Raw genomic sequence first — 16,607 nt, forward strand, 5'->3', positions numbered from 1 at the left:
AAGTTTTAGAGACATTTATGAATTTGCAACTTAAAATTATCTTGGCATTCTATGTAATTAACAATTCATACTCTAAAAACCAAATAATCTTAAAATTGGTTATTAGTAATGTTGTGTGGTAAATTATAAAAGTATTGCAGTGGAATACTCTGGATTAAAGGCAAAGATGATGGAGTGTGGATATTAGTTTGGGATTAAACATGCCTTTTCACAGAACTGTATGAGAGATACAGTTATGTGATACTGTAAAAAGTGTTGCAAACAGCAATTTTCATGCCTTAGCAGTATTTTGCCTTCCAATTTTAAAGACGACAGAGCCCTGATGTATAGTGCATTTTTATTATATAAAACACTGATCATGTTAAATATATTCCGATGTCTAAAACGTAGAAAATTACAAATGAATAGATTTCTATTAACAGAATTTCCACATATTACATAGATCTCATAATAGCATTTAAGTTTAAGTTTAAGGAGAAAAAATAGATAACAGTTTATCTACCATTTAATTTTTAAAATTAAATAGATTACTATATGTCATAAACTTTAACATTTGCCTACATTTGTAGCGCTATTTAGATTAAAATATATTGCCAAATTTAATATTTCAGAGAGAATCTTACTGAAATTTCAGGATATAGTGCAAGACAGTGTGTGATGACAAAATTCACTATTTTCATACATTACAGTTATGTGATAACAAAATGGATTTTTGACTCAAGAATACTCAGTATACTCAAGAATACTCAGTATACTCTTCAAAATAATCTATGTCGTGATAAGGCTATTATATTAAATGAAAATTAACTGCAACAAAAGCAAGAGAGAAATGGAGTAGCAAATGTTTCCCACTAAAATACGCTATTAGAGTGATGTTGCTCAAGATAGATCATAGTGTAAAATATAGCACACTGGGCAACAATTTTTTAATAAAATATTCTGTAATGACATATCACAAATTTAGGACCTCAAATATACCACATTAAATGGTAATTTGTAATTTGTTTCAGAATGATCTCAGTTCGAATCCAAGGCAAACCATTCAATATCACAGTAGTCCAAGTCTATGCCCCAACCACCGGTGCTGAAGAGGATGAAATTGACCGGTTCTATGAAGCCCTACAGCACCTTATAGAACTAACACCAAAAAATGATGTCCTTATCATCATGGGGGATTGGAATGCTAAAGTAGGAAGCCAAAAGATAACCGGAATAACAGGCAAGTTTGGCCTTGGAGTACAAAATGAAGCAGGGCACAGGCTGATAGAATTTTGTCAAGAGAATACGATGGTCATAGCAAACACTCTTTTCCAACAACCCAAGAGACGTCTCTACACATGGACATCACCAGACGGTCAACACAGAAATCAGATTGACTATATGCTCTGCAGCCAAAGATGGAGAAGCTCTATACAGTCAGTAAAAACAAGACCAGGAGCTGACTGTGGCTCAGACCATGAGCTTCTTGTTGCAAAGTTTAGGCTTAAACTGAAGAAAGTAGGGAAAAGCACCAGGCCAGTCAGGTATGAATTAAATCATATCCCCGTTGAATATACAGTAGAGGTGACAAATAGATTTAAGGAATTAGATCTGATAGACAGGGTGCCTGAAGAACTATGGACAGAGGTTCGCAACATTGTACAAGAGGTAGCAACCAAAACCATCCCAAAAAAAAAGAAATGCAAGAAAGCAAAATGGCTGTCTGAGGAAGCTTTGCAAATAGCTGAGGAAAGGAGGGAAGCAAAAGGCAAGGGAGAAAAAGAAAGATACGCCCAATTGAATGCAGAATTCCAGAGAATAGCTAGAAGAGATAAGAATGCCTTCTTAAATGAACAGTGCAAAGAAATAGAAGAAAACAATAGAATAGGGAGGACCAGAGATCTTTTCAAGAAAATTGGAGAGATGAAGGGAACGTTTAATGCAAAAATGGGCATGATAAAGGACCAAAATGGCAGGGACCTAACAGAGGCAGAAGAGATTAAGAAGAGATGGCAAAATTACACAGAAGAACTATACAAGAATGAGCTTAACGCCCCTGATAATCACAATGAGGTGGTCACTGACCTCGAGCCAGACATCCTAGAATGTGAAGTGAAGTGGGCCTTAGAAAAGCTGAGCAACAACAAAGCTAGTGGAGGTGACAGTATTCCAGCTGAGCTATTCAAAATCTTAAAAGACGATGCAGTAAAAGTGCTACACTCAATTTGCCAGCAAATTTGGAAAACTCAACAGTGGCCACAGGATTGGAAAAGATCAGTTTACATTCCAATTCCAAAGAAAGGCAGTGCCAAAGAATGTTCAAACTATCGCACCATTGCACTCATTTCTCATGCTAGTAAAGTTATGCTTAAAATCCTACAAGCTAGACTCCAGCAGTATGTGGATCGAGAACTACCAGAAGTACAGGCAGGATTTCGAAGAGGCAGAGGAACTAGAGATCAAATAGCCAACATACGCTGGATCATGGAGAAAGCTAGAGAGTTCCAGAAAAACATCTACTTCTGCTTCATTGACTATGCTAAAGCCTTTGATTGTGTGGATCATAACAAACTGTGGCAAGTTCTTAAAGAGATGGGAGTACCAGAACATCTTATTTGTCTCTTGAGAAACCTATATGCGGGCCAAGAAGCAACAGTGAGAACTGGACACGGAACCACTGATTGGTTCCAAATTGGGAAAGGTGTCCGGCAAGGCTGTATACTGTCGCCTTGCCTATTTAACTTATATGCAGAGCACATCATGAGAAAGGCAGGGCTAGAGGAGTCAAAAGTTGGAATTAAGATTGCTGGAAGAAATATCAACAACCTAAGATATGCAGATGATACCACTCTAATGGCAGAAAGTGAAGAGGAACTGAAGAGTCTCTTGTTGCGAGTGAAGAAGGAGAGTGCAAAAGTTGGGTTGAAACTAAACATTAAGAAAACCAAGATCATGGCATCCGGCCCTCTCAATTCCTGGCAAATAGATGGGGAAGAAATGGAGGTAGTGACAGATTTTATTTTCCTGGGCTCCAAGATCACTGCAGATGGGGACTGTAGTCAAGAAATTAAAAGACGCTTGCTCCTCGGGAGGAAAGCCATGGCAAATCTAGACAGCACACTAAAAAGCAGAGACATCACCCTGTCAACAAAAGTGCGTATAGTCAAGGCTATGGTCTTCCCAGTTGCAATGTATGGCAGTGAAAGTTGGACCATAAGAAAGGCTGAGCGCAAAAGAATTGAGGCCTTTGAACTCTGGTGCTGGAGAAGACTCCTGCGAGTCCCTTGGACTGCAAGGCGATCAAACCGGTCAGTCCTAGAGGAGATCAACCCTGACTGCTCTTTAGAAGGCCAGATCCTGAAGCTAAAACTCAAATACTTTGGCCACCTAATGAGGAGGAAGGACTCACTGGAGAAGAGCCTAATGCTGGGAAAGATTGAGGGCAATAGAAGAACGGGACGACAGAGAATGAGGTGGCTGGATGGAGTCACTGAAGCAGTAGGCGTGAGCTTAAATGGACTCCAGAAGATGGTAGAGGACAGGAAAGCCTGGAGGAACATTGTCCATAGGGTCGCGATGGGTCGGACACGACTTCGCAACTAACAACAACAATTTGTTTCAACTGATGGAAACTAGTCAAGGAGAGAAGCAACCTAGAACTAAGGAGAAACTTCTTGACAGTTAGAACAATTAACCAGTGGAACAACCTGCCTCCAGAAGTGGTGAATGCTCCAACACTGGAGGTTTTTAAGAAGAGACTGGCCAGCCATTTGTCTGAAATGGTATAGGGTTTCCTGCCTGAGCAGTGGGTTGGACTAGATGACCTCCAAGGTCCCTTCCAACTTATTATTATTATTATTATTATTATTATTATTATTATTATTATTATTATTATTATTATTATTATTATTATTATTATATATTATTATTATTATTATATATATATTATTATTATTATTATTATTATTATTATTATTATTATTATTATTATTATTATCTTCTCCTCTCAAAGCTAAGGGTAAAAAGGGAAAGTACTGCCCAGCTACCTAAAGAAATTAACATAACAAAGCAATGACCAATTGGAATTGCTGCAGAATTGCAAGAAGCTCTATATATTCCTGCATATTATTTTATGTATAACACTGTATTTTAGAAATATAAGCAGAAATTATTCACTTTATTTGCACCGTAAGAATAAAAGTCACTCTGGTTGACAGAAGTACAGTGATTTTTTGTGCATGTAGTACTTCCTCTTCCTTGTTCACCTTCTGACAGACATGGAAGCCAAGGACACAATAGAGAAAGCATCTGTGAGGCCCTAGGAAGATTAGCAGCAGGAATACTGGTTGAATGTGCTGTGCTTGAAGACACAGCACATGGGTGATAAACAACTGGCCCATCCTAATTTCTCCAGTGTTCTCAGTGCCTTCCTTTCCTTACCTCCCTTTATTGGCAGCACTGATGGCCTTAGCTTTTTCCTTCTTTTTTTTATTTCCATTTATATCCCGCCCTTCTCCGAAGACTCAGGGCGGCTTACAAGCTTAGCAGTAGCCTTCATTCTATGTATATGCCTGCTTATTAGGGCTTTCACACACACACCCCAAGCGGCATTATTACAAAGTCAGCTTAATTGCCCCCAACAATCTGGGTCCTCATTTTACCTACCTCAGAAGGATGGAAGGCGACTCAGCCTTGAGCCTGGTGGGATGCGAACCTGCACTAATTGCAGGCAGCTGGTGTTACTTAAGGAGGCATTAGCCCACTGCTCCACCAAGGCTCTTTTTTTCTTTTTTTTTCTTTATTTTTTCTTCCCCACCTCCAAACATTTTTGCCCATAACACAAGTATTTTCAATACCAACACAGATGATTGGAAGCTAGTTGATCAAGGTACATAACAATTCATACACAGACATTCCTATTCTAAACATACTTTCTAGGAAGTGTCATACTATATAGATATTCTCAGATTTCACTATCACTTTATTTATGTTCGAAAATGAAAATTATAAAGATGAGCCAGAGGCTTTAAAAATATAGTTTGATATGTAGCACCATTTCTGTGGAAATCTTTCACAAGGATAAAAAAATGTAACTGGTTGTAGAAACAATTCATAAAATCTAGGAAGCTTAAAGGGGAAAAACTGATTAAGCTAAGGAATGCCTCTTGTCCTTTCATCCTTCTAGAGAATTTTTTTTATCTAACGAAAAATAGTTACCTAAGCTCTAAATTTAAGAATCATTTGTGAAATAGATTCAGATGAAGACACAATGTAGAGATCCACATGTAGACACAGGCAATGCTTCTAACCAACTATGAAAATTTGTATAAACAGTATAATTTTAAACTGAGCCCAGAAATACTTAATGAGCAAAGCAGCTGCAAAAGCATTATTTTAATACAATCATAAGATCTGGTCCCTGATAGCACTCAAATGTTACCAAAGTTTCATGTTAATATAAGGCACACCATATACAACATCTTTCAGAATCTACCGGTATACACTGGACAGAAAAATAGATTACTGAAAAAGAACTTGATGATTTTTGATGAGAATAGATCAAGATCAGGAATCATTGCAATACTAAAGCAAAGAGATAAAGGGATAATGCTCTTAAGAACTTTGGTAGTGAAGACAAACATCTCATGTTACTGAATAGTGTTGGAATTTATTGAGTTTACATTCCCAGAGTAATAAGAGATTTCCCCCACTACCTGTTAGTTGTGGATAAGGATAAAGTGAAAAATGACCAAGGTTAAGCAATAAAACAAGAGCAGAGATGGTATGACGTTATCAGGACATCAGTGAGTTTTCACCTGGATAAAAGGATTCATTTTTTTCAATATTAAAATGGAAGTAGCAACAGAATATTTACAGACTGAACATAAAAAGCAAAGAGGAAAGCTCTGCACTTGTTACACAAAGCAGATGGGAAGTGCACAAGAAAAAAAAACCTTTAAAGGAAAGAGCAGTTGGTTTTGAACATGTTGAGCTTCAAAAGAAAAAAAAAGTCCACATGAGAATATCCTATAAGCTGTTTTGAAGCAGCGAGGTAGAAGCAAATGTCATCAGAAGAGATGAGTAAATCAGTCAAGTTTTGCATGTACTCATAATTCCATTGAGTTTCCAGTCCGCATTGTATAGACTCATATATAGACTCATAACTGTATATATTTTCTAAAAATGCATGCTTGCATTCAATTACTTCATTTATTCACATACTGTGCACATTTTTGAGTAAAGATTGCATTAAAAAATTTATCAGATCCCAAATTACCAATGTTTATTTCTTTGTACACATTTGTATGCTGCCTACTCATACGAATATAGAAGCTGCTGCTGCTTTCGTTCCCAAAACACAGAGGTGCTTCCAGGTTGAAAGGATTAGCTGATGACATCACTGTTGCCTGGGGGACACCTGGTTGGGGGCTCCTTTCAGGTCACCATTAATGTGCCCACCAAAGTGGTACCTATTTAACTACTCGTGTTTGCACACTTTCAAATAGCTAGGTCAGGGGTAAGCAACCTGAAACAGTGAAAGAGCCGCTCGGAACCGGTTCCCTCACAAAAGGAAAAACTGGGAGCCGTAAAAAATGTGTGCGCATGCACGTACATGCGCGCATGCGCAGAACAGAGTTTGACTGAAGAGTGGAGCCAAGGCGAGATATGCACCTACCCTGCATATTTGAATTGATTGGTTGAACTTTTTCAGTCTCACTTTTTTTTTTTTGAAGTACACATAGCAGAGGACTGGGAGCCGCAGGAGACGGCTGAAAGAGCCGCATGCGGCTCCGGAGCCGCGGGTTGCAGACCTGTGAGCTAGGTGAACAGAAGCTGAAGAGATTGACAGGAACTTGCCCTGCCACACAGCAGGACTCAGGTTTTGAATGTGAGCTTGTTGATTGTCAACCCAACCTTCTAATCAGGTGAGCCACCACACCCCCAAATATAGGAGCTTAGAGTATACAAAACTAAGAACATATCTAAAACATCTATAGAAGAAGTAAATAAAGATCAACCCCATCAATCACTCCAAAGTGATCCTTAAGGCCATTCTATCAATCACAACATCTTATTATATTAATATTGGATAGATGGCGACCTTTTCGGCATTGAGTGGATGGCAGAGAAAGTGAGAAGATGTAAAGCTGTTCTCACCAAATTGAATCCAAAGGATTATTAGGAGTTTGGGAATGCTGCAGAATGACCTAAAAAAGCATGTGATGAGGTCTGGAGACAAAAACCCAAGCATCCATGACAAACCTCTGAAGAATCTTCTCAGATCCAATGAGTTACAATAAAGCCTTGGAAACACAGGGTGTGAGATCTATTTATTTTGTATACTGCAATAGACTCCCAGCGATTTGCCAGTAGAGAATGGCAGGGAGAAGAATATATCATTCCTCCTTTGCTCCCAATGCACATGACCATAACATTCTCATTCTTTAGAGAATTGTACTCCTCTGACTCAGCTAAACATGATGCTACCTATTGACTAAAGTTGGGGCATGAATGGAGATTGTCTGAGATGCATTATGCAGCTGCTAACCTCAAGAGCATAGCATGATGAATAAGAATATGATTGCTAAACATTAACAAAAGAGCACTATTTTCTAGAAATTTTGCTTGCATTGAAAATGGATCTATCTTTCCAGCTGTATTTCTTTTTCCCTAATGCCAATAACCGTTTTAATTTTTTTAAAAAAATCATATACAATTAAGACCATGGGGGGAAAAAACACCAAATACACGGTTTAATGCAAACTAAAACTCCCACAGCAGTCAGTGTTAAAATTCATTCTGTGCATATCTCATCTGCATCTTTCTGTGAGAAATCAGACACCTAAGATGGTTTAGATAAATGACTCAATTAATTGTACAGAAGTAACCCTCGTTGAGCTGAACCAGAGCTGTGAGCTCTTTATTAAAAGCACTATTCTGTAGTCCATAACCTCGTTCCTTGACTCCTCTCTAGTTTCCAATTTAAACAAGTCCCAGTGCGGCATGTTCTAAAGGGCTTTGTCTCCCTGTCATTGTTAAGAGAGCTGAGGCATCCTGGAAGTGTGAAATCAGACCTCATGAGCTGAACGGTTCCCCTGGGAACACTGGACTGCGCAGAAGGTCAAAGTCATGGGCTGGACCATCTGAAAGCACCCTGATCACCCATCTATGACATAGCAAGCAGGGGCAGTGTGTGTATGAGGAGATTATAATTGAACACATCTTAATTAAAACCCAGAGATAGCAAAAAATAAACTGTTTTCTAGGCAGCCTGTCAAACGCAGGTTCCACTAATGAGTTTCAGTGTTTTAATTTTTTAACAAAAGTAAGACTCAGTTAGTAGTAGTAAAAAGAAGGATTCGACATCATTTTCCTGTTGTTTTTGCAATAATCTTTCACCAACCATATTAATTAAAACGTATGAACACTGCATGAAAACACTAAATCAACAAGCTATTATTAAACATACAAAGAATAGAGAGCTAAAGAATTATTTTACATACGATAATCAGCCATTATTAAAATGTTTTATAAAAACATTTTTGTTGTATTTTATATTTAATACTCTGTTTTTAAAATAATTTAAGATGCTACTTCTTAAACATCTTAAGCTGTGGGTTTGTCTGAATAAAATCTGTAGATATTTTCAGTGATGATGTCTATTAATTATTCTTTAGTGGTGGCCTTCATTTAAAAGTTATAGATTTCCATGGAAAATATCAATCACTCAAAGAGAAAAAAGCAAAGAAAAAGATTAGCTCTTTTTTCTGATAGCTCTATGGCAAATTGGATCCCATAATTTTCATTTTTTCTCAGGATAGTATCCATTTTAACTGACTCAAAAATACTGTTTTAGTAAACAAACAAAAATACCCTGTAACTTTCTTTCCCATTAATCTAATGAATGAGATTCATTTATTTTACATCTCATTGGTTACCAAGATTCATTCTTTCACTGGGAAGAGAATAAATATTATTATTAATAAAATCAAAGAGAAGGTTCCTATAGAATTGCTTTTACTGAAAGATACCACAACTTTTATTACATGATGGTGCCATGTCTAAAAATATATCTGAAAAATATTTAAGGGATAGAACTTTATTTTGGGAATGTCAGTCATACAAGCTATGCTACAATATTATAGTAAAAAGAATCAGGAAGTTTCCATAAAGTGTATCATTACTCCAGTCATTACTGTTATGTCGATACTGGAATAGAATACTGGAAGTCATAAATACCTTCCTTTGAAATGTTAATAATAGCTACCAATTAATAGCATATAATAAGAGTAACAAAAAATCAAATATAAATACGTCTTACAGCAATACCGAACATGGTTAATTCAGAATAAGACTTGCTGATTATCAGTAGGTCTTAGTATAATTTATGTGGTCATATAATGATAGGCATACACGCACATACAAATCTTTTTACTATTACAGCACATTATTTGTGCATTCATGTCTACGAATTATATTTATATCAGCCTCTTTCACTGATAGTGTCAATAGGATTAAAAAGTAAACTCTCCTTTGAGTCAGGATTGACTCTTGGAGATTTCAGGGACAATTTTTTTTAACACTGTAGCTTTGTCTATTAATCTGGTTTTCCATGAAATTTTCCTAACCATGTAAAAACCAGATCTGACCTTGTTTAATTCTCCAACCGAGAATAGGTCAACCAGGTGCTCCTACCAGCTGAGTCATGAACTAAGATATTATAAATATTAAATTCAAAGCTTAGAGATCTAAATACAGAAAGCAATCTAACAATAAAAATGACCAGCCACGTTTATCAATTACAAGAAGCCTTGTGGGATATAAAACAATATATGAAAAATCAAAAATATTTTATCATGAAACACTGTTTTCTCTTTCTGTAGAACTTTACATGACAAGCATAGATATCATTTCACAAACAATTTCTGGAAAGTCTGAAAACTGTCTGAAAGACCCAAATACTTTTCCTAAAAAAATTTCAAACCAGATTGAGTACAGATCAGAGTGTCTCAATTAATTCCCTCAGCCATTAAACACATGTTCCTTCTAAATCAGTGATTTTCAGCCTTTTTTCATTCCGTGGCACACTGAAAAAGTGCTAACTTCTCAAAGCTGGTTCATGAAACTAAAGATCTTGCAACTTCACAGGGACTAGGGAGAAGAAATGAAGACACTTTAGCCCTGGAGAAGGGGTTTTCATCATTCACTTGTGACTCACCAATGGAGCACACCTGTGGATTTTTCTCAGTACACAAATGTACCATGGCACAGTAACTGAAAACTACTGTTCCAGATCACTAGGTTTTTCTTTAGATCATGAGAAAAGTTGTAATAGTTATGTCCCACATATATTTTAATTCTTTCAGAGACTAGATTAAAAGTTGGAATAGTTTTTACTTTGCTGTTTTCTTACATTAGACTCTGTATATGTGTTTGTGTGTATAATATCAGTGAACTATTAACCACTACAACCTGAGTATGATTGCTTAGGGCAATACTTGGTGGGAAAGGAGTGCTCTTCATATTTTGGTAAAAGTTGAAGGCCCAAATCATATCTTACATATGTGCAGAGCAATGTTCTGGAGAGAATTGGGTTTTGTTTTTTTTAACAGTGAATCCCAACTCAAAATTAGAAGGAAATTGACCATCAGTTTTTCAACAATCACCATCAGGTCACTTCTCACAGCTGAAAAAGGCAACTTGTAGAGAAGCATAAAGCCATGGGTAGATGGTTAGCTCCATTCATATGATATATCTTAGCTTCAGAAATAAATGCGTCCTGTGTCTGGTATTTTTAACTAGTAATAGATTGTGACACAGATCTATTTACTTAAACAAAGGTATAATGTGTATAATGTGTTGTTGGAGATCCAAATATATCCTTGAATGTTTGTATGTGTATGTGTATGCATATGTGTGTATGTATATACATCTGTATATGTGTGTGTATAAACGCATATTGCTTTCTGCTGGAGTAGGAAAAAACAGTCCAATCTTAATCCAGTTAAGATTAGGTTAACCCGATTGTAACTTCTTCCATTCCTTTTTGGGTTATAAATGTAAAGGTAATGAAGAAAAAGTAAAACTTTTCCCCCTCCTTCAAATCTCTTTTAATTTTTAATTATTTTGGGGCTATTTAATTTAATTTTATTTTAACCTGTATATATTGTACTGTTTTAATTTGCCCTGTAAACCACCCTGAGTCCCTCGGGAAAAGGGCGGTATATAAATCAAAATAAATAAATAAATTAGTGGAGACACTGTTATCTGTTCCCTAGAGTGAGGTTAAGCTTCTTTTTACCAAAGATCCAACAGAGATCATTATACAATAACCACTTTGCAATTTTAGATAGGTTTTTAGAAAACATCATTCCTGCAAGTCTACAGAAATTAGCTATAAACCATCTACAAGTTTCCTTAACTGATAATCTCTGTGGTGATCTGTGGTGATCTGAGGTCCATAATTTCACCAGGCCCAGTCTTCTGGTGTTTTGGTTAAGGCAACAGGCTAGAAACCAGGAGACTGTGAGTTCTAGTTCCACCATAGATACAAAGCCATCTGGGTGATCTTGGGCCAGTCATTCATTTTCTCAGGACTAGGAAGGAGGCAATGGTAAACCATTTCCAAAAACATTGCTAAGAAACCTGCAGTAACTTGTTCAGGAGATCACGAGAAGTCAAAGCTGACTTTAAGGCATACACGCATACAGATATCCAAAAGTATTATGAAAATAGTTTAAAGGTGGTCCTTGTTTAACAAACATTCATTCAGCAACAGTTCAACTTTTGACAGTGCCAAATTAGTAGTAGTTACAACCAGCCCTCATACTTACAGCTAGCATGGTGTTGTCAAGCAGAAATCAGGTGTGTCTTGATGCAACCAAAGAGACAGAGTCCAGGTTATCTCTCTTTAAAAATACGTGTTTATTCAGCTGAATAAAGACAGGTCCTCCCATAAGTTTGGGAAAACCCTGAAGGTTGTTTGAAGCAAGTATATATAGATTTCTTATTTCTTGCTGACTTCCTGTTAGTTATATAGCACAGTGGCCCCCAACCTTTTGGCCAATAGGAACTGGTTCCATGGAGCAAGTTTTTTCAACAGACCGGAGGGGCATGATTTTGCGTGCTGCCTGCATCCCATGGATAGGGCTTCATTTAGTTGCGTGGCCCAGATGCTGGCATGCTACAGACCAATGTCAGTCCATGGACTGGGGGTTGGGGCCCCCTGATATAATAGGAAATGGGCATACAGTAGACAAGGTACAGCAGTTACAAAAATGCATGTGTCTTAGCTCACATGCTTGTGGTTTCTTGTGGAACTTTCCACAATGCCAAGAGCCTGATAAGGCCTAAACCTTATTTCTGCCATTTCAACACAAGAACCTTTTAACCAATCATTATAGTTATAAGAATTCTGATCAATATAATCCCTTCTTATTTTGAGCAGCACGTAGAGGTACGATTAGCAAAGACAGAGACAGCATATGAATCACACTTCTGATGTCTAATGAGCCAGGTGTTAGGTCAGGCAGACATGATCAGAGGAAGACAATGTATGCAACAGCAGAAGAAGAAAGTAAGATGACAAAAAGGATAACAAAAAAAATATCCAGGAACCAACCCCAGCCAGGTAGGGGTTGCACAACTTTGCACAACTTTGTTTTTTATTATGGAGAACAGACGTCTTCCAACATTTGTGATTTGGGACACGTAAAATTTGTGATTTGGTAGCCGTGGGCTTCCAATAGCACTCCTTCGATGACCAACCCGAGTGCCAGTCAGGGATAGTGTGTACAGATCCAGTAATTGGTAACATTTAAGAGTTTTGTCCAGGTCTGGATATTCTGAATGTGTGTGTTGGTACTCCAGACCCCCCAAAATGGACCCTCCATTTGTTTTGGGGTGGGGTGGTACCTTCATGTTACAAGGTTTTTGCACACCCTGGTTGTACTGGGTGGCATTTGCTGGAAGGTCTTCCTTATAGACTGACCCTCTACGAGCTTCAAATTTTGCTTCCTTCACTATATCTTCCTGGCCGCCTCTTTGTATATCAAGTCACATGGTGGAAAAAGACAGAGTGCTTATGACGAATCACTGAGTGGCTGTTGGTAAACTAGCCACCATTCTGGTATTTTGGCATGCAACTGAAGCATCAGGGGCTACAGTCCAATGATAATCAGAGTTCTCGAGAGGATCAGAGGTCTTGAGACAGGAGTGGTGAATCCAGGCACAAATGCCAGCAACTTTGACAGCCATATGGGTCATGAGAATGACGAGGAAGGGTCCTTTCCACTGTTCAGCCAGGGGACCGGAGTCAGTCCAGGATTTCATGAGCACCCAGTCACCAGGAAGGAAGGAATGCAGTGGGTTATCCAATCCCAGATGATAGAGGGCCTGGACAACTTGGGAAATGGAGGAGACATTTTGAGAAAAAGAGTGGATATAGTCCCAGAGGGCTTGGTCCCCAAAGGGAGGAAGGGATGTGGACATGGAAGCATGATAAAGATTTAACTCATTTCATGTAATTATGTTGTAAATACAGTAATTTGTTGAAGGCTCTCAGAATAAAATATTTTGGCAGCCATGTGATTGCTTTGTTTCATCTTTTCTGACAAGTAAGAATTTGAGTTCTCAAAAGCCCAAATACAAATTTATTTGTGAAATGTTTTTAAAAGATTCATCATGAAGCAAGAATAGAAGAAAACCTAGCAAACTTCAGTTTTATTTGCTATATTTTGGTTTTGTAAAGTGTAATGTTATAAAATTAGTCAGTAGCTACTGATTAGCATAAAAATGGAAATAGTTCTTGCCTGTAACATCAGCTGCCATCAAACCTTCTGCTCTGATGACCTTCACCTGGAGAAATCCCACATCCTTTATATTTTGAAACATCTGTATTAGGTTCTAGAAACATACACAAAATTTGGGAAGTTACCCTGAAGTCATAAATAAAGCAAAATATGAAGAAACAGTTCCTTCTTGAATGTTCTAAGTCAGGCATGTCAAACTGCCAGCCCGCGGGCTGGATGCATCACGCCGAAACCTCGCCCTCTCCATTGCCGGCAATGGGGAAAAAGTTGTGATATGTCATGCGACATCACGTGACGTCGTGAGTTTGCTATGCCTGTTCTAAGTTGTCCTAATGGCTTTCATTACATATGTTCCTAATATATCCTAACTGTGCACTTAGGCTGACTCAACCCTTTATTCTGGACTGGCTTACTTGGCAGAAGGCTCATGGACAAGCTTGGCAGCATTAGTTTTGATTGTAGTCAAAAAGAAAGAATTCAGAAAGAAACATATAGATATGTCTCCACTGTAGTACACAGATGTCAAAGTTTTTATATATGTATGGATTCTGGTTTCGATTTCTAGGCTTTTTTTCTCCAAGTTTCCTCAGTCAGCAGGTATTTGACTGAACTCTTGATAGCCTTGGAAGGCACTTGAACTACCGGTATGTTCATCTAGTTCCCCACTGGCATGGAAACCACTGGTTCCTGTCATACCACTTTTATTCCTTCACATTAGTTGACATTCAGTAGAGAAAATATTCGGTTCTATTCCAAATACATAATTTAACAAGTCTAATTTAAAAAGATGATATTTAATGTTTGTTGATTATTTTAAATCATTATTTAATTGGAATAGTGCCCAGAATTATATTAAATGATGACACCTTGGTCATAAGGTATTTCTATTCTACAAACCAGAGATTTAGCAGGTTCTTGAGATATAATTTAGAAACTGGAGTGTTTTTATGAGATATCTGTAACAAAACTAAAATTATGCAAACATGAAAATACAGAAATATATTTCTATACCACTTAGCTTTATTCCCTACAGCTTCCTCATATTCTTTATAAAATAGTAATTATTTTAATTTGTTTATAAGCTTTAATTGCGTAAAGACAGCATGTGTTCAAATTTCATATATTATTATGGTATAAAACTATATTTACTGTATAGATTTATAATTACTACTATATAATCATTAATTTATAAAGTATAATTAAAATATTTTATAAAAGTGTTGTCTTTTAAAAATAGTATTTTTTTAAAAAAATCAGGAAACAAGAAGTAACGAATGAATTTCTAAACATCTTAACAGGTTAAATCCCATTAAAGTAGCAAATCTGGATTTTAGCAAAAGCCTGAATTAATGCTCTTTTCCATTATGGTGCAAAATTTAAATTCTTAATCGTATTCTGCTTAACAAAAATGTTTTCTGCTTGAAAAAAGTTGAAATTTTAACCATGTATTAGACAGACCCATTTATAAATAAGAATGAGACAAAAAGCCCACAATATACATCTCACAGATGAGAGACAATGTAGTTTATATAGCACATCAATATTCAGATAGCTCTAGCATTCTATAAGATCACTAATACTATAACTGTTAACTTTTAATTTCACAATATTTGCCTATTAGAAATTTGCTTAATCAGAGAGACAACCTCTCCTTCCCCCCTCCCTTTGTTTTCCTGATGTGGTTTAAAACTGGTTCTTAAAGAAAGCAACAGAAAAATGCTGTTTGTCATTACTTATCATTTACACTATTACAGTTCTCAAAAAGGTCTGGGGGCTTCTTTTTGTCAATCCTAGCATTTTAATACAGATATTTTACTGTTCCTTACTATGTTGAACAAGGGAGGTAAGAAGGCAGGCATGGTGAAATTAAAAGTCTTTTTTGTTGCTTTGAAAGTGCATTTGTCTTGCATTTCCTGTTAACACAGAACAAAAGCAAAAGTCGACTTTTTCACCTTAAGCACATTCCGTTCATTTAAAAAGATCTAGCAATATTTCGCCCACTATTATTTGCCAGTGGGATAATTATAGTTTGAACTTTTAGATTTTGCTAGTCAGCTGATTTAAAGCAATTTACTGCGTTTCTGACAATCTTAGCCAATGACATACTGCAGATTATTGTAGGGTTTTGTGAAAAGCAAATGACTTTAATACATTACTTTAAGCATGCAACTTAAAGTAATGATTTATGAGATGATTATCAGTCATCTTATTTATGAAGACTGTTGGAGGCCTCAAAACCCAGATGGCATTGGAGGCTTCAAATTTCCATAGCACAGAAATCTATGATTTGCTGTGAATCCTTTCAGCCCTCAATAGATGGGAAAAGATTGAAATGCTCTGGAGATGAGTCCTCTTTATTTTTTTAATGAAAGCCTGTATAATATATTTTCTGTATAGCTGCAGCAGCTGTCAGCGAGAGCATCTCAGTTCAGCTCTATTATGGGAGAACCAATACCCCATCCTATGGCATCAAGATACACTGAGGGGCCAGCACTGATTGACAGCTTGTCACCATGACGTCTTATTCCATCTCTGTTATGGAGAAAATTAATGTCACAGCACCAGCCTTATGACTCGCTGTCATCTTATAACTGCTCACCTTTTATCAATGCTCTAAATAACATTTCAAGCCCATCGTCTCACAGTGGACAATCCGGTCAAGGGACATTAAATCGGATGACTGTGAAATGTCATAATAAAAATGGAATGCTAACAACTTCTTCACTAAACTAGCTTCTCTGGTTTTTAAACTGTGACAAGGGGGAGCAGGGGTTCAGCATACCCTTTCTGAAAAGGTCACAGAATCTCTCTTTTGGT

The 16,607-nt window shown here is 37.0% G+C and overlaps 1 protein-coding gene across 1 annotated transcript in view; it reads right to left on the bottom strand.

Annotated features, from left to right (window-relative positions):
* Positions 1-16,607, bottom strand: part of MCTP1 (multiple C2 and transmembrane domain containing 1) — a gene marked incomplete at both ends in the record, with an annotated part of 161,973 nt that overhangs the window by 86,954 nt on the left and 58,412 nt on the right. The window contains one exon of the mRNA XM_081318857.1: positions 13,791-13,884. Coding sequence (XP_081174983.1) covers positions 13,791-13,884 — 94 coding nt within the window. The remainder of the gene's footprint in view (positions 1-13,790; positions 13,885-16,607) is intronic.

Source organism: Vipera berus (genome assembly GCF_964194415.1).
Source record: "Vipera berus genome assembly, chromosome: 2".
Lineage (NCBI taxonomy): Eukaryota > Metazoa > Chordata > Lepidosauria > Squamata > Viperidae > Vipera > Vipera berus.